Source organism: Rhinatrema bivittatum, chromosome 8 (assembly GCF_901001135.1).
Source record: "Rhinatrema bivittatum chromosome 8, aRhiBiv1.1, whole genome shotgun sequence".
NCBI classification, from domain to species: domain Eukaryota; kingdom Metazoa; phylum Chordata; class Amphibia; order Gymnophiona; family Rhinatrematidae; genus Rhinatrema; species Rhinatrema bivittatum.
In genome coordinates this window covers 85,805,680-85,832,556 of record NC_042622.1, presented here as the reverse complement: position 1 = coordinate 85,832,556, position 26,877 = coordinate 85,805,680, and the positions used below count along the sequence as shown (strand labels likewise).

Below are 26,877 nucleotides of genomic sequence, written 5' to 3'. Positions count from 1 at the left end.
TCTACGATTTTGATCTTGAGAATAGTTTCCACTATTTTTCCCGGCACTAAAGTCAGGCTCACTGGTCTATAGTTACCCGGATCGCTCCTGGAGCCTTTTTTTAAAATATTGGGGTTAGATTGGCCACCCTCCAGTTTTCAGGTACAATGGATAATTTTAATGATAGGTTTCAAATTTTAACTAATAGATCAGAAAATTCGTTTTGAGTTCCTGCTTACCCTAGTACGCATACCATCCGGTCCAGGTGATTTGCTACTCTTTAGTTTGTCAATCTGGCCTACTACATCTTCCAGGTTCACAGTGATTTCATTCAGTTCGTCTGACTCATCACCCCTGATAACCATCTCCAGAACTGGTATCTCCCCAACATTCTCATTAGTAAACACGGAAGCAAAGAATTAATTTAGTCTTTCTGCAATGGCCTTATCTTCCCTAAGAACCCCTTTAACCCCATCGGTCATCAAATGGTCCGACTCCCTCACAGGTTTCTTGCTTTGGATATATTTAAAAAAGGTTTTTATTATGAGTTTTTGCCTTTATGGCCAACTTCATTTCAAATTCTCTCTTCACCTGTCTTATCAATGTTTTACACTTAACTTGACAATGCTTATGTTTTATCCTATTTTCTTCAGATGGATCCTTCTTCCAATTTTTGAAGAATGTTTTTTTTGGCTAAAATAGCCTCTTTCACCTCACCTTTTAACCATGATGGTAATCGTTTTGCCTTCCTTCCACCGTGCTTAATGTGTGGAATACATATGGACTGCGCCTCTAGGATTGTATTTTTAAACAATGTCCATGCCTGTTGAACACTTTTAACCTTTGCAGCTGCTGCACCTTTCAGTTTTTTTCTAACTATTTTCCTCATTTCATTAGTTTCCCTTTTGAAAGTGTGAATATGTTGAACCTCCACACTCTCCTCCCCCCCCCCCACTCAGTATTCCCAGTTTATGAATGCTAATCTTGTTTCCTTATCTTTTCAGCTATGTCTTTAGAAAACCATAACAGCCTCTTTTTGGGCCGTCTTTCAAAATAGATTTACAAAAAGTAAAAATCACACCACTCAGAATTTAGAGAAAAGCATCATTTGCTTTATTTTTTTCCTTTTTTTTGTATTTAAATAAGATTTGTTTCATATGGAAAGAGCTAATACAATCACATATCTGAGAGGTGAACCATAAGTACTAAAAACGAAGGAAAGGGCATAAGTGAGCAAACACAAGTCCAGCAATGATGGGAGTCTAGTCCTGGGCAGTTTAAAGGATATTTTTATTTTCTAAAAAAAAAAAATATATATATATATTTATATATAAACAGCTGCTCGTTAGATATCCATTGTCTGCCCTGTCAAATATCTGGTCTACAATGAAAAGGCCAGCAAAAATAACAGCTTTGATAACATTTATGGTGGTGGAACATCTATAAGAATACAATTCCCTTGTTGTAAATTAGCGGCAGAAGCAATACAACGAAAAATGGAAGAGACCCAATGAGATGCCAAATAACTGGAGTGGGAGACTGCTACTGCGAGCCCAGTCTGGATTCCCAGTTCAAGCAGTGGTTGAGAAAGGAGGACAGTACTTAAGATGCTGCTCCATCAAGAAAGCGTTTGGGATCAAGTTAGCATCTGGTCTGCACTTCTCAAATACCAACAAATAATTCAATTTCTATACCAGTTATATATCTGCTGTCAAAAACTAATCTACTGGGATACAACTCATGCCCATCTCAAATCTGAAATAAACCTGTATACACAAAAACTATTAAAGAAAAATTATGTTTTCTGCTGTCAAAAAATATTTTACAATGACTGAACACATTCTGCGCTTCAACAGAGCTTAACCAATAAGAAGCCACGCATACAAAAAAGATAGTGATGGAATAAAATAATAGATATTTACATATACACACAGTGCATGTAGAGAAGCTTTCTGAAAATATCAATTCTCTTGCAAAAGTGAGGGTTAGGATGCTACAGGAAGAAAGATACCATCACTTTCTCAGGAAGAAAACTGTTTTGCACGTTATAGGCTTTAGACCTTTAGTGAAACTGGCCTTGTTAAACAGGAGCAACAGAATCAGCTACGAAATGCTCTTTGAGCAAGCCTTTGCTCAGATAGCCTACAATATAGTTGAACAGTTGTATGGGACAAGTACATCACTGGTCAAGCGGCTGGGCATGAGAAAACGTCTGGAAAAAAGTCAGTGGTGAACCCTGTGTTTCAGTTCCTCTCCCCCTCCCCCAAACATCTTTTCATCTCAGGAAAAAGATCTGGCCCATTAAATTAAAGACTTCAAAAATTATTTACCCAGTCTGAGTGTGCAAGGTGAGTACAATCTTACACTTTGCAATCCCACTGAGCACCATCAATTGTACTACCACATTCTCAAAAGTGTGGTAGGGTTTTAGATTTAGACCTACTTTCTGTCCAAACAGTCCTTTTATTTAAAGGTGTAGAGGGGCTGGATTTCAAATTCACATCAGAGAGGAAAAAGCTTACAAAAGCTGATGTCCAAGCGAGGCAAAACATACACTAAAAACTCAAAAGAGGTTCTTAGCCTTTGCTCAGGAAGATTCAGACAGACTATATAAATAGCACAGGGAACATTGTCTTTTTTCATCTACAACATTAAATACATATAAATAAATTCTAGTGTTTTGTGAAACAAGGGAAAAATATGTACTGTGACAAGCTGTTATCTTTTTTTTAAATGTAATATACTTCTCAGTATCTACAGTAGGGGAGCAAGACATCTGGCACAAAGCTAGCAATTAGGAGGCTGGTTTAAATCTAGCAACGCATGGCCTGAATCAAAGAAAGGGGGCAAGTCAAGGGATCGTAAAGCAGAAGACATTTGGAAATGTTGCAATTCTGCCTGGCTCGATTTAGGGATAGGTTGGAGAGGAATGAAAATTATCAAAATTGCTGCACAAGATCAGAATGACATGCTCCAGTCCATCAAGACATGCATAAGGAGGTGCTGCATAAGGTAACCATGGCCAAGTGATACAGCTGTAGGTTTGTGGTAGGCTAAAAGCAAGTGAACCAGTATCACAGCTGGTAGATTTCTTACGGAGCTAAGAAATCTGACAACCATACAGAAAGGTTAACATTCCCACCAAAAAGAAACTCTAGCCATTAATGAAAAAAACAAAACAAAACATATTGACATTCTCTCTTCAAAACTCTGGCATTCTGTGAAGGACCTTCAGGAAGGAATAGTCAGAGTCTTCCACAACTGGTGTAGAGCTCAGGCCATGGGACATATCTTGTAGAAACATGACTGGATGGTGGACACAGTGGAGAAAAGGACAATGTCAGAGTTTATGACAGTATGAGCATGAGACAAGCACAGGGGATCTCTGAAGGAGAGGAAAGGGTTGTAAAGCTAATTAGGAGGTGTGGATGGGCAAATTGGATGGGTGGTCTTTATTTGCTGTCATGTTTTACGTTTCTATTTTACTGAGCAAAACAAATCGGGGGGGGGGGGGGGGGGGGGGAGAACTACTTCCTAATGTGAGGTCCTTCCCTTCTCATGCACCATCTTCACTTAGGGGAAAGGCTGACAGATCCTTAAATAAGAGATTACCAGATATAGCAAAACTACAAAGCATTACCATGTCTAAATGCTAATGTTGGAAATCATTAGCAAGAAACCCAATATCACATTCTGATATAGAAATGTCTGTCCTCGTTTTCCTGCGAGCATATTACTAAAATGGAAGTGCAGGCCAAGCTATTAAAAAGGCTATATCCTGCAGCCACAACATGAGTCAGATCAAAATGTAAACAGCAAGAAGCTGCACAATTTTGTTCACTTTACTGTGTTAGATGATCTTCTATTGTCTTGGGTACAGTACATATGGAAAATGGCTTGTGATATCCCAGGTAAGTTCTGTCTGTAAAATCAAAAGAAAACTGAAGAGTGCAAACTACTTTTGGAGGCAACTACTGTCTCAATGAGCATTAAATAGGGAAAAACAATGCTCATCTATAGGAGCAGGGCTGATGAAACTCTCAGGCCAAACTGAATGTCCATGTCCGATTTCCTCTGTAGGCTATCATCCATACTTTGCATGAAACTCTCCAGACTAGCAGCAAACTTCTGTACCAGAGCAGAAGGCCCCATCCTTGTCACAAACCATGATGGAGCAGCAAGAGGCAATAGACTATAGTTGGTTACAAAAACCCTGCATCTGATGCTCAACCTGCTTTCCAGTTCTAGTATTAAAGCCTATAAGAGAGACCATGGAAGGGAAAACACCCCAAACAAAATAAATGTCCTATCACCCCTATAAATTATTTGAATCAATGATTGAGTAACTGTCTGAAGCATGGAAAGCTCAATCTGAAGTTAATAAACTCCAGTCTCAGACCAGTAAAAGTACGAGATCAGATTTTCAACTAGGAAACAAGAAGTATGATGTGGAAGCGAGTGCGCATACACAATCCATCACACATGGATCTGCAATAGAAACATTCACAAACACCTTTGTTGTTTGACAATTTAATTGTCGACTTACCCTTGGGTCCTCTTTGCGCTGGGTCTATTAGCAGATACTCCTAGCAATATTAAACAATAACCTATCTGTTTTTGGAAGGGGTAAAGAGGACTGGCTTTGCATAAAAAAATGAAATAAAAAAGTCACCAAGATATTCTCCAGAATATCTCTCAAAAATAAAAGGTCCCACTGGCTTACATCATCACTCATGCATTATTTGTGGCTTTAAGTTCTGTATTTTATTCCTTTTTGCAAGTTCATGATTTCCATTTCACTGTGCCTTTCACATTCTGCCAAACCAGGTCGATGGCGCTGGAATGGAAAAACTGAATGTTCAGGTATGTCTACCATTGCACGCTGCAGGATTGAAGATGGATGCACAGATGCTAGCTTCTACTGCTTTTACACAATTGTTTCTAAAACAAATGTTTTCAACATGTGACCAAACACTTAGGACATTTCAGAATGTCTGACATTTTCTCAGGTTGTATACAAGGCTAATTAATATGGGAGAAATGAAAGGGCCTTTCAGTTTTAAGTCCCTCCACTGGTAAGGCAGAGAACCATATTTAAAAGTAAGGTAGTTGAGGAAAGGAGTCTTAAAAATTTCTTACATCTCAGAGAATTCTAATTATCTTGGTGGAGTTTTAGGAAGCTAGGATTTGAGAGAAGAAAAATAACATTTTTGCTATAAACATAAAAGATTAAATAAAACAAACTTCCTCATCCTGTCATAGTCACTAGCTACAACTGGCTTTAAGAGAGAAAGAAAGAGAACAATAAACGTATTTTCCTGAAGATTTGAATCTCCTTGTGGAAGTTGGACAAGGAAGGGCATCTTTCCAGACTAAACACATGGAGGGAAAGAGAAGCTGTCTAACAACTGGCTCTGTCATCACTAAAAGATGCAGGTGTGTTTTTTTTTAATGCAAAAGCTGGTCCCATGCCATTTCAATAGCTGTTTTCTGATAGTGTTTTTGGGGAGAGCACTTTGCATTGTCTGTGTGTTGGGCTCACAGTAAGCCTGAAAAGTCATCTCAAAGCCACCTGTAATGATCTCAGCACCACAGTGCATCAGACACATTTTGAAAGCACCTATAGCTGGGTCTGCAGTGCAGTCTGTGGCATGATTTCTACCACCACAGGATCAACAGACACATTCTGAGGCAGTCTGTAGTGTGGTCTTAGTGCCGCAGTGCATCAGACAATCTGGAGCAGTCTGTGGTGTGGTCTCCAATGCATCAGTGACTTGATCTTAAGATTTTAAGTAATATGGACTTTCACACCTACATCTATATCCTGAACGGTAGGTAATAGCAATTCCAGCGAAGCACTGTGTGACAGATTCTGACCCTGTGTGTGAAAGGGATTTGGGCGCAGTGCTTTCTTGTTAAGTATTAAATTTACAGTAGATGGAGGAAAAGAGGCTAGCAAAGGGAATGGGGACACAGGTAAGGCGATATGGAGTATGGGGGAGATCTTGAAGGAGTCAAAGGTCATTTTAGAGAGATGCACTCAAGTCTTGCCCTCCTCTATCTTTGCCGGCTGTGGTTTGATTGCTCCAGTGCGCGTTGGCTTCATTTGGTTTGCAGAAGCAGGCTCTTGCTGTTTGGCAGCTCCCAAGCAAGATTTACTGTCATCTCCTCGCTGCTTCACCTTGTTTTTAAGATTTTGGACCGGGAAAAGAAGACAAAATAAGAAAATCAATGTGATTAACTGAAGAGGAGATCCAAAGCTATACAGACATGACTACTGTTTCCACCACATAAAGACTTATTTCATCTCTATCCCAATGACTAGATAGGATGCTGACACTTAACACCTTCTGTCCACTCTGTAGGGCTGATGCTTTCACTGCCCTGCACATCTACAATCTTTTCTGTCACAGGACCAGATATCCTTTTTTGTCATTTTATCTTTATGGGGAAAATGCTGAGTACATACAACCCATAATGAGCAAGAAGCTGCTTCCATATAAAGCAGGTTAAGAATTATTGTGGCAGTTTTTGAGTTTATACATTAGAGTTCTAGCATCCTGCTTCTGAGTACCAAATATCCTAGGCAAGACAACAAAGATGTTTGGTATTCTTCTGCAATGATCATGGTTTTCATCATGTCAGTGCAGCACCAAATCACTGATTTTGCAGCAATCTTCACACATGGTTCTCTAACTTGTAGGGTTGGATTCTAATCCTTTAATTTGTAATACCTTAAGGTTTTTGGAACTGGATTATATCATAATGATGGCATTAGTTGTGATTGGATTAATTCCCATTGCTAATGTTGATTGGCATGAACATTGATAAAAGAATACAATGTAATTACAGTTGATAAAAGAATATAATGTTATTACAGTAGCATTTTAAAAGGTGGAAAAGGGAAAGGCAGCAATTACCCAGTCCAAGGTGATGAGGAGAAGCATTATAAACCTGACAAAAGGTGACATGGGGAGAGGCAATGTTTTACCCAGTACAAGATGATATGAAGAGGCATTATAAATCTGGCTAAAGGTAGGGAGGGGAGGGGCAGTGCTTACCTGTTTCAAGCATTGCCCCTCCCTGGCAAAAGGTGACAGGGAGGGGCAATGCTTGCTTATTCATTGACAATTCACAAGCAATTTTCATTTGCAATGATCGATTATCAGTTGACTGCTCACAAGGCATTGCAGGGAAGCAGTTTGAGGAACTTCAGAATAATGAAATTAATTTTTACTTGATAATTTCCTTTCCTTAAGTCCAGCCAGACCAGTACAAATGCATGGAGTTATGCCTCCCAACCAGGAGATGCCCACACTCTTTATAGGATCCCATATTGACCTCAGACTGCAACAAGCTAAGATAAACTTTTCTTTTTTTTTTTTTTTAAATGCACTAAACTTTCCCTCACCCCAAGCAAAATCCAGAGGGCTTCCAAGGGAGAAAAACAGAAATAAGATATAGAACAGACCTAAACCTTATCGAGGAATGCAGGTTATTAACATCCAGAATGCTGACTACTGCACACAAGCTGTTATTCTGATCAGGGAGAGTCCTGAACTGGTCTGGCTGGACTCAAGGAAAGAAATTATCAGGTAAGAACTAATTTCTCCTTCATCCAGCCAGATCAATCCAGATGTACCCAAGCTATCCTACTCAGTGGGACACTGCCAAGCCCACTCTCAAGACTTCTGAACCAAAGCAGCCTCTACCTTGGCTTGAAGATCAAGATGAAAGTGCTTTGATTCAAGGAAGACCAGGATTTGCCACTCTACAAATATTCAATGGTGATACCAAGCTAAAGTTCTGCCCATAAAGCTGCCTTCGCCCTGGTAGAGCATACTCTCAGTTTCTTGAAAAGCAGCAATCCCTTGGATATATAAGCCTTCTCTAGAACTTCCTTACTCTAAACAAGCTATCAATACCTTCAAAGCTGTTCCGACCCTTTCAGAACCACTAAACCGAAGAAATAAGACTCCGAGGTATTGAAACTATTAGTGACCTTTAATTACAGCAGAAGAACTCTCCTAACATCTAAATGATGAAATTGAGCATCCTTTTCTTCATCCAAGTCCCTCTGAAAGGAAGGAAGACATACCATCTGGTTAAGATGAAAAAATGCGAAGCCATCTTAGGAAGAAATCAAAAAATGGATATCTACATAACAGAGCCTGCAGTTCTGAAATTCATCTAGCAGAACAGATTGTTACTAGAAACATGGTCTTAAGAGTAAGCAACTTAAGCAAAGTTTCTCTCAGATGCTCAAATGGATGATCAAATTCTGATTTCAGGAAAGCACTGATTCTCTTACTGAAGGCCGAATATTCTTCCAGAAGGAAACAAGACAAATTCAGATGAGATGATAAAGGACTGTCCATCAACCGGCCTCTGTAATAGGCAATAGCTGCTACCTGCACCTTAGGGAATTAAGGGCCAATCCTCATCCAATCCCTCCAGCAGGAATTCTAAAATAACTAGCACCAAAGCTCCTATAGCTGAGATCTTCCTAACTGAGCACTAATCCTCAAACAATTTCCAGACTTTCACAAAGGCCAAGGATATGAAAACTATCTTGAATCACAAAAGAGTATTTACAGCTTTCTGAGAATAACCCTTCTCTGACAGAGAAGCCCTTTTTAAGGCCAAGCTGAAAGACAAAACCTAGATAGATCCTCATGAACCACCAGCCCCTGAACATTAGGCCCCTGTCCTGAGGCAACAATAATAGATCCCATCCAACATCCTCACTAGATCTGTATGCTAAGGACACCTTTGCCAATTGGAAGCTATCAATATCACTAGCCCCAATACCCAGAAATCTTCTGCAAGACTCTGTCCACTAGAGGGAACCCTGAACTGGCCAGTCTTGAATGAGGGCATCCAAACTAGATGAACCTCTTACCCTTCTTCAGCTGAAAATCTTCACAACTATGCATTTCTGCTGACCTCCAACAAGTACATCACTGGTTCTTCTCATTTGGGCACAATCTGGGAGAATGCTTCCTGGACAGACTCTTCTTCAGAGGTTTAATCTGTTGCGACTGAGGAAGTCCACTTGTACATTCTCTAATCCCGTTATAAGAAAGTGGAGAGCCATTTTCCATGTTTCTCTGCTCAGACTAACCACACACCTACATCTTCCATCACATATAAACACCTCATCCTACCTCGGGGAATCATATATGCCACCATTTATCAACATTGGCAGACAAGATTCTGACTGCCTGACTTTGAATAATAGAAGTAAACTAAAAGGAGTACCTTCCCTAAACTTTGGACTACTTGGCTTCTTCCGGAATCCAAGTGCCTTGAGAGACTATATAGTGAGTGCCCCAGTGACTGGCATCCGAGGTCATCATTATCCAAATGAGAGACTCTTACATACTAGTTACCAAAACAAAACTCTCTGGCTTATGTCATCAGAAGAAGTCTCAAGAAATATACCTGGGACTTAAGAGACCACTTCAAGAGCAAGTCTCTCTGCAAGGGTTTCGTCTGTTAGAGGCAGATCCAGTCTTCCCTGGTGTTGAACTGAACCCCAAGAATCAAGAGGAAAGCAAGATGCTTTTGTCAAAATTAGAAACCCACCCCAGATCCTGCAAAAAACTGCATTACTCTGGCTGTCTCCAATTCACTTCCCGGGGCCAAATTCAGTCAGATCCACCAATTGTCCAGACACGGATACAGCAAAATACCTTATCTGCGCAGGGCCACCACCATAACCATCACTTTGGAAAAAGATCTTAGAGATGTGGCCAGCTCAAAAAGGAGAGCTTGACACTGAAGTTGCCCTGCCCCCATCCCTACAAGGTGAAGATATTTCTGATGTCTTTCTTTTATTGGGATATACAGATACGCCTCCATCAGATCTAATAATATGAAGAATTCTTGTCACACTGCTATTATAACTGACTTTAGAGTCTCCATCCTGAAGTGGAACACCTTCAGAGCCTTGTTGAGCTGCTTCAGGTCCCAAATAGGGTGAAAGGTACACCCCCCCTCCCCTTTGGTACCACAAAGTAAATTAAGTACCAGATCCTAACCATTGAGAGTACGGAACCAGAATTCCTGTCCCTATATGTAGCAGCCATAAAATTGTCATCCATACAGCTTCCATATAGAAAACCATAAACCATTTGAAAAAAGAATGGGAAAGCTCTAGAGCATAGCTGTCCCTGACAAGTCATAAGACTCACTTATCTGATGTAATATGGACTCACTTCTGGTAAAAAGCTAACACACACTTGCCTAGCCTTTGTACTAAAGAGAGTTTCATTGGAAGATCTGAGAACTTCCAGCCTCCTCAACACTCCATCCTTACCCCCCCCTCTTGTAGTTTCAAAATGACTGGAATCTATCAAAGGGCACAGACCAGTGGTTCCCAAACCTGTCCTGGAGGACCTCCAGCCTGTCAGGATTTTAGGATATCCACAATGAATATGCATGCACTGCATCTATAGCATGCATGCAAATTTTATCTCATGTATATTTATAATGGATATTCTGAAAATCCTACTGGCTGGGGTGGGGGTCCCCCAAGACAGGTATAGACCACTGGCCATGCCCCAACCTCCCTGGCTTTGCATGCTTGGAATCCCTAAATCAGCTCCAAGCCAGAGCTGGATGCAACTTCCTCTTACACTTGTCTTTACGCAATCTGGAAACTTTCAATTCCCTCCATGCTTTCACCAGCTTTTCTAAATCTTCTCCAAAAAAGATTTCCCTAGAACAGGGTGGCCAACTCCTGTCCTCAAGAGCCAGAAAAACAGGCTATGTTTTCAGAGTATCCACAATGAATACGCATGAAACAGATTTGCATACAATGAAGGCAGTGCATGCAAATTTATCTCATGCATATTTATTGTGGTTATCCTGAAAACCTGGCCTGGAGGACTGGAGTTAGCCACCCTCTGCCCTAGAAGGAACATTTGTCTACCTTGCTTTGGAAATTGAAACTGCTGACCAGTTACATAGTCACAGCAAATGACGGGCAGCTAAAATGGAAGCTATACTCATAGCTGAAGCCCAGACTAATTCACTTGAGGCATTCAACAACAAGGTCACCCCTGGTGCCATCTGAGCTGCATCCTCCAGGATAGTATCCTCACATTCTAAGGAACTTTCCTGTATGTACTGAGACAAATGCAATCCTGTCCTAGTAACAATACCACTGTACACAGCAGCCTACAGCACCAAACCAGCAGCCTCGAAAGCCCACTGAATCACAGCCTCTTTCTATCCTGAGGCTCCTCAAGGGCAGAGCCCCCCTTCCACAGGAACCATAGTCCTTCTAGTAACAGCACAAACAAGTCTATTTTAAGAAATTCAAGCTTTTCCTTTCCTGAGCCAGGAGGGATTACAGCCTCACCATAGTCTTACCCCATTTAAAATGTAACTCTGAGGCATCCCATTACCCAGAGATCAAATCCTTAAACTCAACATTATAGGGTATTTCTGAATTAAGACTCCTATCCTCTCTTTTTTAAAATCCCCCCTCCCAACTATATCAGCATTCTTAGGGACTGTGAAATTATAGGAGAAAGTTTCTCTTTGTTGAAAAATCGAACCATAGCTGAATGGTTTCCTAGGGGGAACATTCCTCCTCCGACGATTCTCCATCACTGCCATTTTCTCTGAAAACCTTAAGGTCCACAAGTGACACATTCCAAAGCACAGGATTTTCTCCCCTCCCAATTCTCCTCTATTTCTTTTCTCATTCTTTTGTTCTGGATTCCCAGAGGTAGGTCCCAGGGAAGGGTCCCACAGGAGAGAAACCTGCAACTAAACTCTGTCTTATAGGAAAGGGTCTGTCGCAAACACTTTACAAACTCCATGAAAACAGAGGCCAGGAAGAAGGAATTACATCTTCACCTAAAGGAATGGGAGCTGCTCCTCTTAGAGGAGCTGTGGACCAAACCACTGCAACATCTGAGATTGCTGGAACCAACATAGGAGGCCCCTGCTTTGAGCTACTCCTTTCTCATGCTTCCAATATGGCCACTGTTCCAGCCATGACAGAAACAGCCTGCAGACAATAATCCACTGATGTGGCCTTCCCTAGGGCAGACGATTCCTTGTGCTGTCCTCGCCTCCCTATAAGATTTACAGAGGCTTCTTTCTCTTACGGGCCGATACAGTACCTGCCATTGGACACGCATTTTCCCTTACTCCTTATTCAGTAAGGGGCGGAAAACGTGCATCCAACCCGCCGAACCTAATAGCGCCCTCAACATGCAAATGCATGTTGATGGCCCTATTAGGTATTCGCACGCGATTCAGTAAGTAAAATGTGCAGCCAATCCACACATTTTACTTTCAGAAATTAGCGCCTACTCAAAGATAGGCGCTAATTTCTTCGGGCACCGAGAAAGGGCACAGAAAAGCAGTAAAAACTGCTTTTCTGTGCACCCTCCGACTTAATTTCATGGCGATATTAAGTCGGAGGTTCCGAAGGGTAAGAAAAGTTAAAAAAAAAAATAAAAAAATTTTGAAGTCACCCGGCGGCTGTCAGGTCGAAAACTGGACGCTCAATTTTGCCGGCGTCCAGTTTCCGAGCCCGTGGCTGTCAGCGGGCTCGAGAACCGACACCAGCAAAATTGAGCGTCGGCTGTCAAACCCGCTGACAACCGCCACTCCGGGCCAAAAGGAGGCGCTAGGGATGCGCTAGTGTCCCTAAGCGCATCCTTTTGCCCGTTTCTACTGCCGGACCTAATTTAAATACTGAATCGCGCGCACAGGCGAGTGGCCTATGCGCGCGCAGGGAGAGTGGGCATTCGCCCGCTCTCCCGCGGACTTTACTGAATCGGCTCGTTAGTGCCTGACAGTGCAATCCATATATGCAAGCTATTCTTGTGCCTTCCACTTTTTTCTAACTAGCAGGAACCAGGCACAGCCATAGGGCTCAGGAGGAAGAAATAGCAAGGCGAGCCTTGTTTAGAATTTTTTTTTGTTTTTAAGGGAAGGTGATACCACAGAAGAGGAGAGATAAAGTATAGAGAGAAATGGGTAATTCCAGCAATCACAGCCAGGGAAAAGAAGACTTGCTTACCTGTAACAGGTGTTCTCAGAGGGCAGCAAGATTAAAAAACCACACTCTTGATCCAGGATTATATGAGAATTATAGACCATTCTCTAATCCCTGAAGCAGGCTTCAGTTCACTCTCTTATTAAGAAAACCTCAGCCGACCCTACTCTAGTAGCTAATTATAGCCCCATTTCTTTAACATTTTTAGCAAAAATCCTAGAAATGGTTGTACTCGGTCAGCTTTCCTTTTTTCATGATTACAATAATGTTCTGGATCAATTTGGCTTCTGGAGGCACGGCAGCACATAAGAACATAAGAAAATGCCATACTGGGTCAGACCAAGGGTCCATCAAGCCCAGCATCCTGTTTCCAACAGTGGCCAATCCAGGCCATAAGAACCTGGCAAGTACCCAAAAACTAAGTCTATTCCATGTAACCACTGCTAATGGCAGTGGCTATTCTCTAAGTGAACTTAATAGCAGGTAATGGACTTCTCCTCCAAGAACTTATCCAATCCTTTTTTAAACACAGCTATACTAACTGCACGAACCACATTCTCTGGCAACAAATTCCAGAGTTTAATTGTGCGTTGAGTAAAAAAGAACTTTCTCCGATTAGTTTTAAATGTGCCCCATGCTAACTTCATGGAGTGTCCCCTAGTCCTTCTACTATCCGAAAGAGTAAATAACCGATTCACATCTACCCGTTCTAGACCTCTCATGATTTTAAACACCTCTATCATATCCCCCCTCAGTCGTCTCTTCTCCAAGCTGAAAAGTCCTAACCTCTTTAGTCTTTCCTCATAGGGGAGTTGTTCCATTCCCCTTATCATTTTGGTAGCCCTTCTCTGTACCTTCTCCATCGCAATTATATCTTTTTTGAGATGCGGCGACCAGAATTGTACACAGTATTCAAGGTGCGGTCTCACCATGGAGCGATACAGAGGCATTATGACATTTTCCGTTTTATTCATCATTCCTTTTCTAATAATTCCCAACATTCTGTTTGCTTATTTGACTGCCGCAGCACACTGAACTGACGATTTCAATGTGTTATCCACTATGACACCTAGATCTCTTTCTTGGGTTGTAGCACCTAATATGGAACCCAACATCGTGTAATTATAGCATGGGTTATTTTTCCCTATATGCATCACCTTGCACTTATCCACATTAAATTTCATCTGCCATTTGGATGCCCAATTTTCCAGTCTCACAAGGTCTTCCTGCAATTTATCACAATCTGCTTGTGATTTAACTACTCTGAACAATTTTGTGTCATCTGCAAATTTGATTATCTCACTCGTCGTATTTCTTTCCAGATCATTTATAAATATATTGAACAGTAAGGGTCCCAATACAGATCCCTGAGGCACTCCACTGTCCACTCCCTTCCACTGAGAAAATTGCCCATTTAATCCTACTCTCTGTTTCCTGTCTTTTAGCCAGTTTGCAATCCACGAAAGGACATCGCCACCTATCCCATGACTTTTTACTTTTCCTAGAAGCCTCTCATGAGGAACTTTGTCAAACGCCTTCTGAAAATCCAAGTATATTATATCTACCGGTTCACCTTTATCCACATGTTTATTAACTCCTTCAAAAAAGTGAAGCAGATTTGTGAGGCAAGACTTGCCCTGGGTAAAGCCATGCTGACTTTGTTCCATTAAACCATGTCTTTCTATATGTTCTGTGATTTTGATGTTTAGAACACTTTCCACTATTTTTCCTGGCACGGAAGTCAGGCTAACCGGTCTGTAGTTTCCCGGATCGCCCCTGGAGCCCTTTTTAAATATTGGGGTTACATTTGCTATCCTCCAGTCTTCAGGTACAATGGATGATTTTAATGATAAGTTACAAATTTTTACTAATAGGTCTGAAATTTCATTTTTTAGTTCCTTCAGAACTCTGGGGTGTATACCATCCGGTCCAGGTGATTTACTACTCTTCAGTTTGTCAATCAGGCCTACCACATCTTCTAGGTTCACCGTGATTTGATTCAGTCCATCTGAATCATTACCCATGAAAACCTTCTCCATTACGGGTACCTCCCCAACATCCTCTTCAGTAAACACCGAAGCAAAGAAATCATTTAATCTTTCCGCGATGGCCTTATCTTCTCTAAGTGCCCCTTTAACCCCTCGATCATCTAACGGTCCAACTGACTCCCTCACAGGCTTTCTGCTTCGGATATATTTAAAAAAAATTACTTCTTCTTTCAAGCTTTGTCATGGTTAGAAAAGGCTTTGATTGGGGAACAGCTTTTTTTTTTTAATTAGTTTACTTGACATTTCTTTAGCTTTTGACACAGTGGATCCCCAAATTCTTCTTTCTAGGTTACGGTCATTTGGGTTTATGGGTTCTGTTATATCCTGGTTCAATTCATATCTTACAAACAGGGTACAAGTAGTTAAAATTGGTTCTCATACTTCATCTTGGATCCCCTCTCAGTTCTGGTGTTCCCCAAGGCTCTGCTTTTTCAGTGGTCTTATTTAACATCTATCTAACACCTCTATGCTGCATCTTGGTCAGCCTTGGGGTACACCACAAGCTCTTGGGCTTTGACAGAAGAATTTCTCATTTCCTGTCTTTCAACTATCCAGACTTGGCTCAGTCAAAATAAATTAGCTCTCAACATCATGAAAAATGAAATTAATTTGTTATCCCATTTTCCTAACTCCAATATCCTAGGTAGTATCTTTTACAATAATCAAACTGTTACTCTTTCCCAAAATGTCCGTAATCTTGGTATCATCATTGACTCTGCTCTTTCCATGCAAGACTATATCAAAACGGTTATTCAATCTTCTTTTCACAAATTATATATACTACAATACTTGAAAACTTTTCTATAACCTTAATGATTTTCATTCTGTTCTACAATTTCTCCTTTTCTCAGGCACTGACTACTGTAATTCTCTTTTCACTGGCCTTCCAACTTAGTTATTTGTTCTCTCCAAATCATACAGAATTCTGCAGCTAGACTTCTTACAGGTTATCTCCATACACAATGACATTAATCCAGGAATCCTTCACTGGATTCCAGTTCCATATCAGATCCAGTACAAGTTAGCTGTAATTACTCACACTGTCATTTACAATATTCATTCCCCCTGGATTGCATCTATTTAAATATTCATACTCTTTCTAGATCAATGAGATCCTCCAGTCAGGATTTTCTAGATAATCCCTCCCCAAGAACAGCCTGTCTTGATGAAACTAAAGAACATACAGGTCGATACAGTAAAGTGTGCTCCGTCGGAGCGCACTGTCAGCCTGCTGTGGACGCGTGTTTTCCCTTACCCCTTATTCAGTAAGGGGAGGAAAACACGCGGCCCACCCGCGGCACCTAATAGCACCCTCAACATGCAAATGCATGTTGATGGCCCTATTAGGTATGCGCGCGGGATCCAGTAAGTAAAATGTGCAGCCAAGCCGTACATTTTACTCTAAGAAATTAGCGCCGACCCAAAGGTCGGCGCTAATTTCTTCCAGCGCCAGGAAAGTGCACAGAAAAGCAGTAAAAACTGCTTTTCTGTGCACCCTCCGACTTAATATCATAGCGATATTAAGTCGGAGGTCCCCAAAAGTAAAAAAAAAAAAAAAAAGCAAAAATAAATAAATAAATAAATAAATAAATTTGAATTCGGCCCGTGGCTGTCGGGCCGAAAACCGGATGCTCAATTTTGCCGGCGTCCGGTTTCCGAGCCCGTGGCTGTCAGTTCAGCGGGCTCGAGAACAGACGCCGGCAAAATTGAGCGTCGGCTGTCAAACCCGCTGACAGCCGCCGCTACAGGCCAAAAGGAGGTGCTAGGGACGCGCTAGTGTCCCTAGCGCCTCCTTTCCCTCGTTTGCACCGCGTTGCCTAATTTGCATGCTGGAGCATACTGGATAGCTCGCACCGGCGAAGGGCCGGTGCGTGCGCCGGGAGAGCGGGCGTTCGTCCGCTCTCCCGCGGTTTTACAGTATCGGGCTGATACTTTGTTTTCCACCAGTCCCCTCCTCTGGAACACCCTTCCAAAAGAACTTAGAACACCCCATGAAATAGAATTTTTTAGGAAAGCATTAAAACACATCTCTTTCAGAAGGCATACCATAATCAATCAGGCAACAAGACATAATCCTGGCATTCCTTTTTAATTTAGTTTCTTCCTTTTATGTTTTTATTATGTATGTTCTGCTTTAATACTGAACCTTTTATATCTGATTATGTGTTTTTATTATGTGTGTTCTGCTGTAGCGTGCCCTGAACATAGGAAACGCGGGTACCAAATATTTAAAGATAAATAATCTCCTTTTATTTTCAAATGTCATTGAGACAATTGTACTGTGCCAACTGCTGTCCTTCCTAGAGAAGACTTTTGTCCTGCATCCTAAGCAATCCGGATTCTGGATAGGTTATAGCATAGAGACTGCCTTAACATCTCTGCTTAATGTCATCAGTTTAAGTTTGATGAGCGCTAAAGCTGTGCTCATGGTCCTGCTGAACTTAAGTGCAGCATTTGATACAATTGATCATTACCGCGCATCGCTCGTGGAACTGGGCTTAAGAGATACCCCACTTAATTGGTTTATTTCCTTTCTAACAAACAGAACTTTTTTTTTTTTTTTTAAACTGATTGTAACTCCACTCAATCTTCTGCACACACTCTGTCTTTTGGGATGCCACAGGGCTCCTTTTTATCCTCCACATTGTTATTCTGTATTTGGCACCTTTAGCTACTCTTATTCAAAGTTTGGGTTTCTATTGCTACCTTTATGCTGATGATGCTCAGATAACTGCCACCATCGACACTAATGACTAAGACATTCTGCTTCCCTTCAATGATTGTCTTTCTAAGATATCAAACTGGATCTTTGTAGCCAGACTTAAAGTGAACCCTGAAAAATCTGAAGCAATCTGGTTTTCAAGGAAAATAGATACTGCATATCTTCCAGCCCCTATGATGTCAGGTTCTCAAATTCAATTGAAAACTGTGGTTTCCTCCTTGGGCATCCTATTTGATACACATCTCAACTTTCAATCTCAAGCATTCAAAAGTTTTCAGAATGCCTACTTTTTTCTTCATTTAATCTGATGTGTAAAATCAAGCCCTTGTTCTCAGTCGCTTGGATTACTGTAATGCATTATATCACTGTCTCTATTTCATTCTATCTAGCAATTACAACTAGCTCAAAATACAGCAGCTAAACTTATTTTTAGGAAGAAAAAGTAAGACCATGTCTCCCCTCTTTTACAAGAACTTCACTGGCCTCCTGTTTCCTTCTGAATACAATTCAATTCAATTCAATTTGGTCTTTAAAGCTTTACACTTTGGTATTCCTTCTTATCTGGCTAAACCACTTAATCTATGTTCCAGGCCACTCTCTCTGCTCCTCAAAGCAGGGGCTTCTACGAGTTCAATCCTTCAGAGAAACTGTTTATGAAAGAACTAGAGAAATGTCTTTTCCTTAAGTTATCCCATAGTCTATTCTGATGTTTTTTGTTTTTAAGTTTATTTACCTGTGTTCTATGTTTTATTTAAACACGCCTTGACTTTTACTTGTAGGACTGATTTTTCTTGTTTTATTGGATTATTTAATGTACACTACTTTGATTTTAAGTAAGAAAGGTGATCCATTAAATAAAGTAAACTAAGATGTTAGTCCTCACACATGGGTGACATCATCTGATGGGGCCCAGCACAGAATCACAGTTAACAGAACTTTGACTGAACTTCACTGGGCATGCACAAAGCACGCAATTATACCATGTGTCAGTCTCATATTTAGCAAAGAATTAAATTAAATACTGGAGAAACCAACTTCTTGGCGAAGTGGCATTTATAGGTAAGCAACTTACCTCCGAGGACAAGCAGGATGGCAATCCTCACATATGGGTAAATCCCTAGCGTCAGGCTGCTCCCAACAAACAACGTTTTTGTTGGCAACCAGCCTTTTTTGTATTTTATTTTTAATCTATTGGGGGGGGGAGGCTGGAACAAAAACAATAGGTCATAGATAGGAAAGAGATGGATTCTACACCTCAAAACAAATTCTGAAGGTTACATTGGCTAAACTGACTGTCATATTAGCCAACCCTATCCAGACAGTAATGACATGAATGAGTGGAGAAAACTATGTTGCAGCCTTGCAGATTTCCTCTATGGAGACTGATCTCAGATGAGACACCAATGCTGCCATTGCTTGGACAGAAAGACCCTTGACATGGCCCACCAAATTCAATCCCGCCTAGGCATAACAGAAGGAAATGCATTCTGCTAGCCAATTAGATATAGTCTGTTTGGCAAGGGCAATCCACAGCTTGTTTGCATCAAAAGAAATGAAAAATTGGTTGGACATTCTATGGCTTCAGTCCACTCTAGGTAGAAGGCTGAGGCTCTCTTGCAGTCCAAACTGTGCAGTTATTGTTCACCTCAGTGTACAAGTAGCCTCGGGGAAAAAATGTAGGAAGGACAACTGACTGGTTAAGATGGAATTCCAATATTACCTTAGGCAAGAACTTAGGAAGTGTGCACAAGATCATCCTATTATGGTAAAACTTGCAATAAGGTGGATAAGTTACTAGAGCCTGAAACTCACTGACCCTGCACGCCAAACAGACCACCAAAATTATGACCTTCCAGGTCAGGTACTTCATATGTCACAGGAGTGCAGTAGTTCAAAGTGAGTTTTCATCAGCTGGGACAAAACCATGCAGAGGTATCAGGACACTGCAGTAGGTCTTATGGGAGGTTCAAATGAAGCAGACACTGCAGGAAACATACAACTAAAGGCTGTACAGAGATGGGCTTAACCTTCTACATGGTGATGGTATGCACCAATCGCACCAAGGTGGATACTTACCAAGTTGGTCTTGAAACCAGTCTCATACAAATCTAAAAGGTAATCAAGAAGTTTTTCTGTGGAGCAAGAGAAAGGATCTAGACCTTTTGCTCATACCACATGGCAAACCTCCTCCACTTACACCTCTGAAAACCCTTAGAGCAGGGGTGGCCAACTCCAGTCCTTAAGAACTATAAACAGGCTAGGTTTTCAGGATATCCACAATGAATATGCATTAGAAATATTTACATACAATGGAGGCAGTGCATGCAAATCCATTTGTGGCTTCCCTGCATTACAGCATACCGAATTGCTTGGAGTTCCAGGAAGTTGACCTGATATAACTGTTCCTGGGCAGAACAGGAGACCTGGGTGCAGAGTCCATATATATGAGCTCCACAACCCAGAGTGAATGCATCCATTATAAGGACAATTTGATCAGAGAAATTTGGAAAGGGTTTCCTCTAACCAAATACATTGACACCATGAGGCCCAACAGCCTCAACATGTTCCATGCTGATGTCTGATGATTGTGGCAGAAGAGATTCAAATGAGTCAGCAAAGTGGTGGCCCTTTAATGTGGAAGGAAGGCTTTCACCCGAGTTGTGTCCAGCAGAGCTCCAATAAACTCCAATTCAGGTGATGGGCTGAGATGAGATCTGCTGTAGTTAACGAACCCTGGTAACTCCAACACCCGAATGGTCATGTACATCAATTCCTTGGCTCCTGCCCAAGATAGTCTCTTGACCAGCTAGTTATCCAGATAAGGAAACACATGCACTCCAAGTTTATGTAAGTGTGTCGCCACCATGGACAGCTATTTCATGAAGACACATGCGACAGACGTTAGCCCAAATGGCAGAACGTGATATTGGAGGGGTGATTTCTTACTGTGAACTGGAGATATTTCTTGTGACTGGGAAAAATCTATATGTGAGTATAGGCATCCTTGAAATCGAGAGCATATAGCCAAGTTCCCTTTTGGCAGAAAGGGGATTAAGATGCCCAGGAAAAACATCTTGAACTTTTCTCTTTTGATGAACTTGTTCAAAGCCCTTAGGTCTAGGACGGAGTCCCCTTGTTATTTTTGGAATCAAAAGATACTTAAGGAGCAGAATCCCTGTCCTCTTTGCCCTGATGAAACACGCCAGACTGCTTTGGCTATCAAGAGAGGAAAGCTCCTTTGGAAGCACTTCCTAATGTGGCAACTGACTCCAAGACAGGTCTAGGGACCGATTTGGTGGGAGAACCAGTAGGTTTAATTTGTACCCTTTTTTTTAATGATGCTGAGGACGCACATGTCCAAGATTATATTGGGCCACCAGTTTACATAAAACTGCAGCCTTCCCCTGACTGGGAGGTCCTCTGGCACAAGGGTACCAGGATCCTGGATACGTTCTCTGCAATTCACTGGGGTGCCATCTGGGGCTTAGGTGCCCTCTGCTGCATCAGATGGGCATGAGGGGCCTGCTGCGAACGGAACCGAGGGGCCAAAGGATAGCGTCTCCTCAGGAGGAAGAAGTTCCTCCTTTGCCCTGGCCTCCGGTACTACTTGGCGGAGGCGACTGAGTGCCAGTGGAGAGCTGCTGGAGAAGTGCAAAATGATCTCAGATATGTGCTACCCCCATCCTTGACCTTATCTCTGAAGAAATTCTCTCTTGTTCATTTGCACTTCCAAAAGGAGATCGAAGGCTCATAGACAGGCGAGTGTGTACCACATGTGTTTTGCACTCCAACTCTTTGTCCACCAGTGGCAAAGGTGTCTTGCTGCTTTTGAAGAAGCTGCTTGAATATCCCCTGCACTTGCTTCAGGATGTCTCGCATGTACTGGCCCTTGAAGAGCTGGTAGGATGCTATGCAGGAAATAAACACGGAACCCTGAAAACCTCTCTCCCAATAATATCCAGAGCTGCAGAATCCCTCCCTGGGAGCACTGAAGAGGGGGTTCTGGATCTCTTGTCCTTTTTGAAAATGGATTTGATAACCATGGATTAGTGTGGCAGCTGCTGCTTGTCAAATTAAGGAGCCATTTGGATGAGATAGACTGCATCTGCCTTCCTATCCATGGGAGCCATAGAAAGGGGGTTCTCCCAAACCCTCATCTGTATCTCCTGAAGGATCTCGTGAACTGGGGCTCCACAAACTGAAGGATGTATAGCATCTTGGTCCTGGTCTCTTCTTCCCCCTATAACATAAAATGGAATGGATTCTGCCATTTTCCTACAAAATCTGCAAAAAGAGGTTTTCAGAGGAGGGCTTCTTTCTGTCTGGTAGAGGAGGGGGAGACTCATAGACATTATCTCTTCAGAGATCTGCAGTCATAGCTGTGCCATCATGAATACTGAGAGCCTAAATTATCCCTGTCTGCCAATGAGAACTCTCTTGGTGCTCTGTCCACACCTAATGGGGTCTCAGACTAGAGCAGCTTGCTGTTGTGACTGGGACCCCGAGGAACTTCATCTTGGAAAAACGTTCTTTCCTGAGGAGCCAGAAATCAGCAATGACCAGTAGGCACTGGTGTTAGATTAGGCACTGGTATCTATGAATTACCAGCAAGCACCAAGAGGGAATCGAGCAACAGCTCGAAAGTCAACAGCACCATCCCCAGCGCCCTCAATGCTCCGACACTAAGGTCCTGCAGCGCCTTCTCCAAGGCCTGCTGGATTTTTTTAATCCAATTCCTCCTCAAAGAATATCGATGCCAAGAGACGTGATCACATACTCTACAGAATTGAGAGGTGGATTGGTGGTGGATACTAGAACTGGTGGAGTCTGTTGCAAGTCTCTAACATGTCTGAGGATGAGCTCTCCTTGTCAAGGGACCACTTAAGGGTGGATACTAGACTATCCTCGCTCCCAGCATCATGCATTGATGGCGATAGATGCTGATGCTTCTTTGTCTTTCCTCAATGCATATATTGCTATTGAGTATTTTTGTTCATGTGACAAAAAGCAAGATGGCGATTCTCCTGTGATGAGTGTTTTGAGATATCGTTTTCCTGTGCTTGGTATGTTTCAGTTTATGTTCTTTAAGACTGTTTATTAAAGATATACAACAACAAAATCTTGACATACATGACTCTGAAGCATGCCAAGCATCAAACAATTCAGTCAACCAAATGGTTCGAGTCATTTTCCCTTTTTTTCCCCCCACCAAATTGCATAACCCCCCCTTATCCCCTCGCATCAGGTAAAACAAGAGGAACGAGAAAGAAAGGAAAATTGGTTCTTACCTGCTAATTTTCGTTCCTGTAGTACCATGGATGCAGTCGGATTAGGGTTGAATAATCTGCTTCTTTGCCAATGGTCCATAGGGAGAGATCAGAAATAGGTCCCGAAGAGGCCGAGCAAATTCTAATGCATAACCGTGCTCTATAATGTTTAGAACCCACTGGTCCGACATTACCTTGAACCGTTCCTCGTAGAACAGGGATAGCCGTCTTCCTATAATCGGAACAGAGGAATGGGTCGGCCTTATCTCATTGAGAGGATTTGGGTCCAGAAAAATCTTAGTTAACTCCATCGCAGCCTGATCTGCGCCCTCGAAAGGAGTAGGACCAGGAATGAGATCTCCCTGCTGTTTGCCGTTGCCCCTGGGGAGGTGCCCTTCTCTGATGAAAACGCCTCTGACCACGAAGGCGAGAACGAGGGGGAAGGAAACTTCTAGTTCCTCTAGGCTTATCTTCGGGAAGCTTATGTACCTTATTTTCCCCTAAAAACTTTATCAGCTGTTCTAAGTCATTCTCAAACAGGAATTTTCCCTTAAAGGGGAGCGCCCCCAGCTGAGACTTAGTGGAAACATCTGCTGACCAGTTACGTAGCCACAAGAGCCTGCGGGTTGTAACTGCAGCCACCATAGTCCTGGAGGAGTTACGGAGAAGATCATACAAGGCATCCAAGCCATACGCCACTGCTGCTTCCAAGCGCTCCATCTGCTCAGACTCCTGAGGAGAAAGTTCACTAGCATTGAGTAGCTGCTGAACCCACCTCAGGCCTGCTCACTACATGAGACTGCTACAGACTGCTGCCCTCACCCCGACACCTCAAAGATTCTTTTGAGGTAGACCTCGAGCCTCCTGTCCTGGAGATCTTTAAGGGCTGCTGCGCAAGCTACCGGAATAGTTGTCCTCTTGGTCACAGCAGACACCAAAGCATCCTCCTTAGGAACCTTCAAGATCTACAGGGATTCCTCACGCAGTGAACTCCCTATAGTGTGAAAAGGGAAAGTCCTAGCCGGACCACTCAATTCTGCCAGAACAGGATCCACCGTGTCGTGGCCCAGAACATCCGGAGGGAACATGATTCCCAACTCATCCAAGACATGCGGAATCAGCGGGTCAAGTTCCTCCTTCTGAAATACACGCACCACTCTCTGGGCTATACCAAAACTACCAAAATCACTTGTCCTTAATACCTTTCTATTTGCCTTACAAACCTTTCTATCAGAGGCCAAGGGGAAACACGTAAAGAAGAATCTCCTGAAGCCATGGCTGAGACAGAACGTCCAGGCCTTCCAACTCTGACTCATCTTCGACTGAGAAATCTCAATGCCTGATGAGAGAGAATGCATCCTCTGCCAGCTTCCATACCCCAGGTTCTATCCAACTTTATCTCCCATTATTCTAGCAAGATATACTTATTTTATTTATGTAATTTAATTGAATTAACTTCCTAATTTGTTCCCTTGGTTATCTCTACCATGCTAAAAACTTAAAAATTCCTCCTTTTCTTTTCCTCTTTCCCTAATGTTATCTCATTATTTGTAAAGCACGGCCGCTAATCGCTTGTTTGTTTAGCACTGCTGCGAAATTGTTTTGATTGTGAACCGATGTGATGTTACTAAACAAATGTCGGTATATAAAAACTTCAAATAAATAAACAAATAAAATAGTCTGTGTCTGATCAAAAAATCCATCTGCACATTCTCCACCTCAGGGATGTGAGATGCCGAAAAAGCCTTCAATTGCCACTCTGCCCACCGGAGTAACATTCCCACTTCCAAGTAAACAGCTGTACTCTTGGTTCCTCCTTGTTTATATATGCTACTGCCATCACATTGTTGGCTCTCCTGATTGTCTTTGTCTCTAAATGATTGATGGACTAGGAAGTCTCTGACATCGTCCACTGATCTGCCCCCCAGCCACTGAGACTGGAATCTGTGGTTACTATTACCCAATTTGGGATTTACAATGCCATTCATCTGGACAAACTGTCCTGCGAGTGTTGCCAAGAAAGATTCAACCTGGCCTCCCCCTGAAGGGGCAACTTTATCTTGAAATTCTGTAACTGAGGATTCCATCATGAAAGAAGAGCCTTCTGTAATGATCTGGTATGTGAAGCCACCTAAGGAACAAGTCTAGCATGGACTCCATGGATCCCAGTACTTGAAGATAATACCAGACCCTGGGAATCTTCATTCGCAACAACTGAAAACTTGTCCCTGAAGTCTCAATCTTTATTCTGTTGTAAGAAACACCTTCTCTACACTCAACTCGAAATGAGTACCCAGATATTCCATGATGGATGCAGCTTGCTCTTGGCACAATTGACCATGAGCCTAAAGTCTGCAACAGGAGAATCACCTTCCTTTGACTTTGCCCAAATTAAGCAATTGCCCAAGTATGGATTTGCCATGATTCCTTATTTATTTATTTATTTTTATATACCGATGTTTCATGAGGACATATCACATCGGTTTACATTAGTTAAATATTCATTTAAAAACATTTGTGTTTCCAAAATTAAATGAAAGGAAATAAATACAGAGTTTCATAATAAACTAATAAAAACAATTAAAATAGTAAAATAATTAATAAAATTACACAGTTAAAGATACAGAACAGTAAAAGCATAAATAAGATAAAAGATAAATATAAATATTAAAAGGGGTATAAAATCATATTAGTTAACATTCTTGGAAGGCTTGTTCGAATAGCCATGTTTTAATGCCCTTTTTAAATATTTTAATGTCTGATTTCATCCTTAATTCTTCCCTGCGAAGAGCCACTGCCATGACCTTGGAAAACATGCAAGGAACTGTTGTTAGCCCAAAAAGGAGTGAAACTAGAAATGTCCGTCCCCCCCCAGCACAGCAAACCTGGGAACTTTTAAAGATCTCTCCAAATAGGAATATGCACATAAGCTCCAAAAGATCAAATGATGCCAGAAATTCTCCTTTCCTGACTGCTGCAATTATTTATCGGAGTGGCTCCATATGAAAATGAGGCAACTGCATGGATGCATTCACTTTCTTTAGATCCAAAATGGACAAAAACACATTCTCCTCCTTGGGCATCACAAAGTAAATGGATTAACATTCCAGACCTCTTTCCTCCTCTGGAACCGGGACCACTATATCCAAAAGGAGAAAACGATTCAATGTGGACCTTACCGTCTCCCTTTTTATCCATGAAGCACACGGAGAGACCATGATAGCCTCAACTATTGGGTGAGCAAAATCTAAGGCATAGCCATCTCTTACAACGTCATTATCTTGGTCCATTCTTTATAAAAGTGAGGCAACTGCTCCCCTCCCCAATATGCACGAAGAGTGGACTGACTGAACTTCATGGAGAACCTTTAAGCCTTCTCAAACTGGGACCTGCACTTTCCTGAGTATTCCTTCGGTTTCCTCAAAAAGACAGATTTGATTGAATACTGGTGCTGTGAAGAACAACTCTTCCCATGATGATAACATTCGGCTTTCTAAAATGTCTGTCTATTAGGAAAAGTCTTCTTGGTATCCTTAGGTTTATCCTCAGGGAAATTATGAGCCTTAGATTTCCCCCTGGAGTTTAACCAACTTGTCCAGATCCTCCCCAAAGAGCAGTCTGCCTTGAAAAGGGAGGTTACCAAGTTGATTTGACCATACATTCACTGTCTGATTGCACAACCAGAGCAGAGAGCTAACCGACACCGCTAGCACCATATTCCTAGTAGGCACTGGAAGCAAATCATTCAAGGCATCTGCATTAAATGCTAAGCCAATTTCCAGGCATTCTGCCTCCTTCTCTGAAAGAGCTTCCTCAGCGTCCACCACTGGAATCTGC

At 42.0% G+C, this 26,877-nt stretch overlaps 1 protein-coding gene across 12 annotated transcripts in view; it reads right to left on the bottom strand.

The window, feature by feature from the left end:
• Positions 1–1,252: 1,252 nt before the first annotated feature.
• Positions 1,253–26,877, bottom strand: part of PRRC2B (proline rich coiled-coil 2B) — a 393,423-nt gene continuing 367,798 nt past the window's right edge. For 11 of the 12 annotated variants that reach the window (XM_029612564.1, XM_029612560.1, XM_029612569.1 and 8 more), the window contains one exon: positions 1,253–6,160. In XM_029612564.1, coding sequence (XP_029468424.1) covers positions 6,020–6,160 — 141 coding nt within the window. In that variant the 3' untranslated portion in view covers positions 1,253–6,019. The remainder of the gene's footprint in view (positions 6,161–26,877) is intronic. The other variant, XM_029612565.1, reaches the window with a different exon arrangement.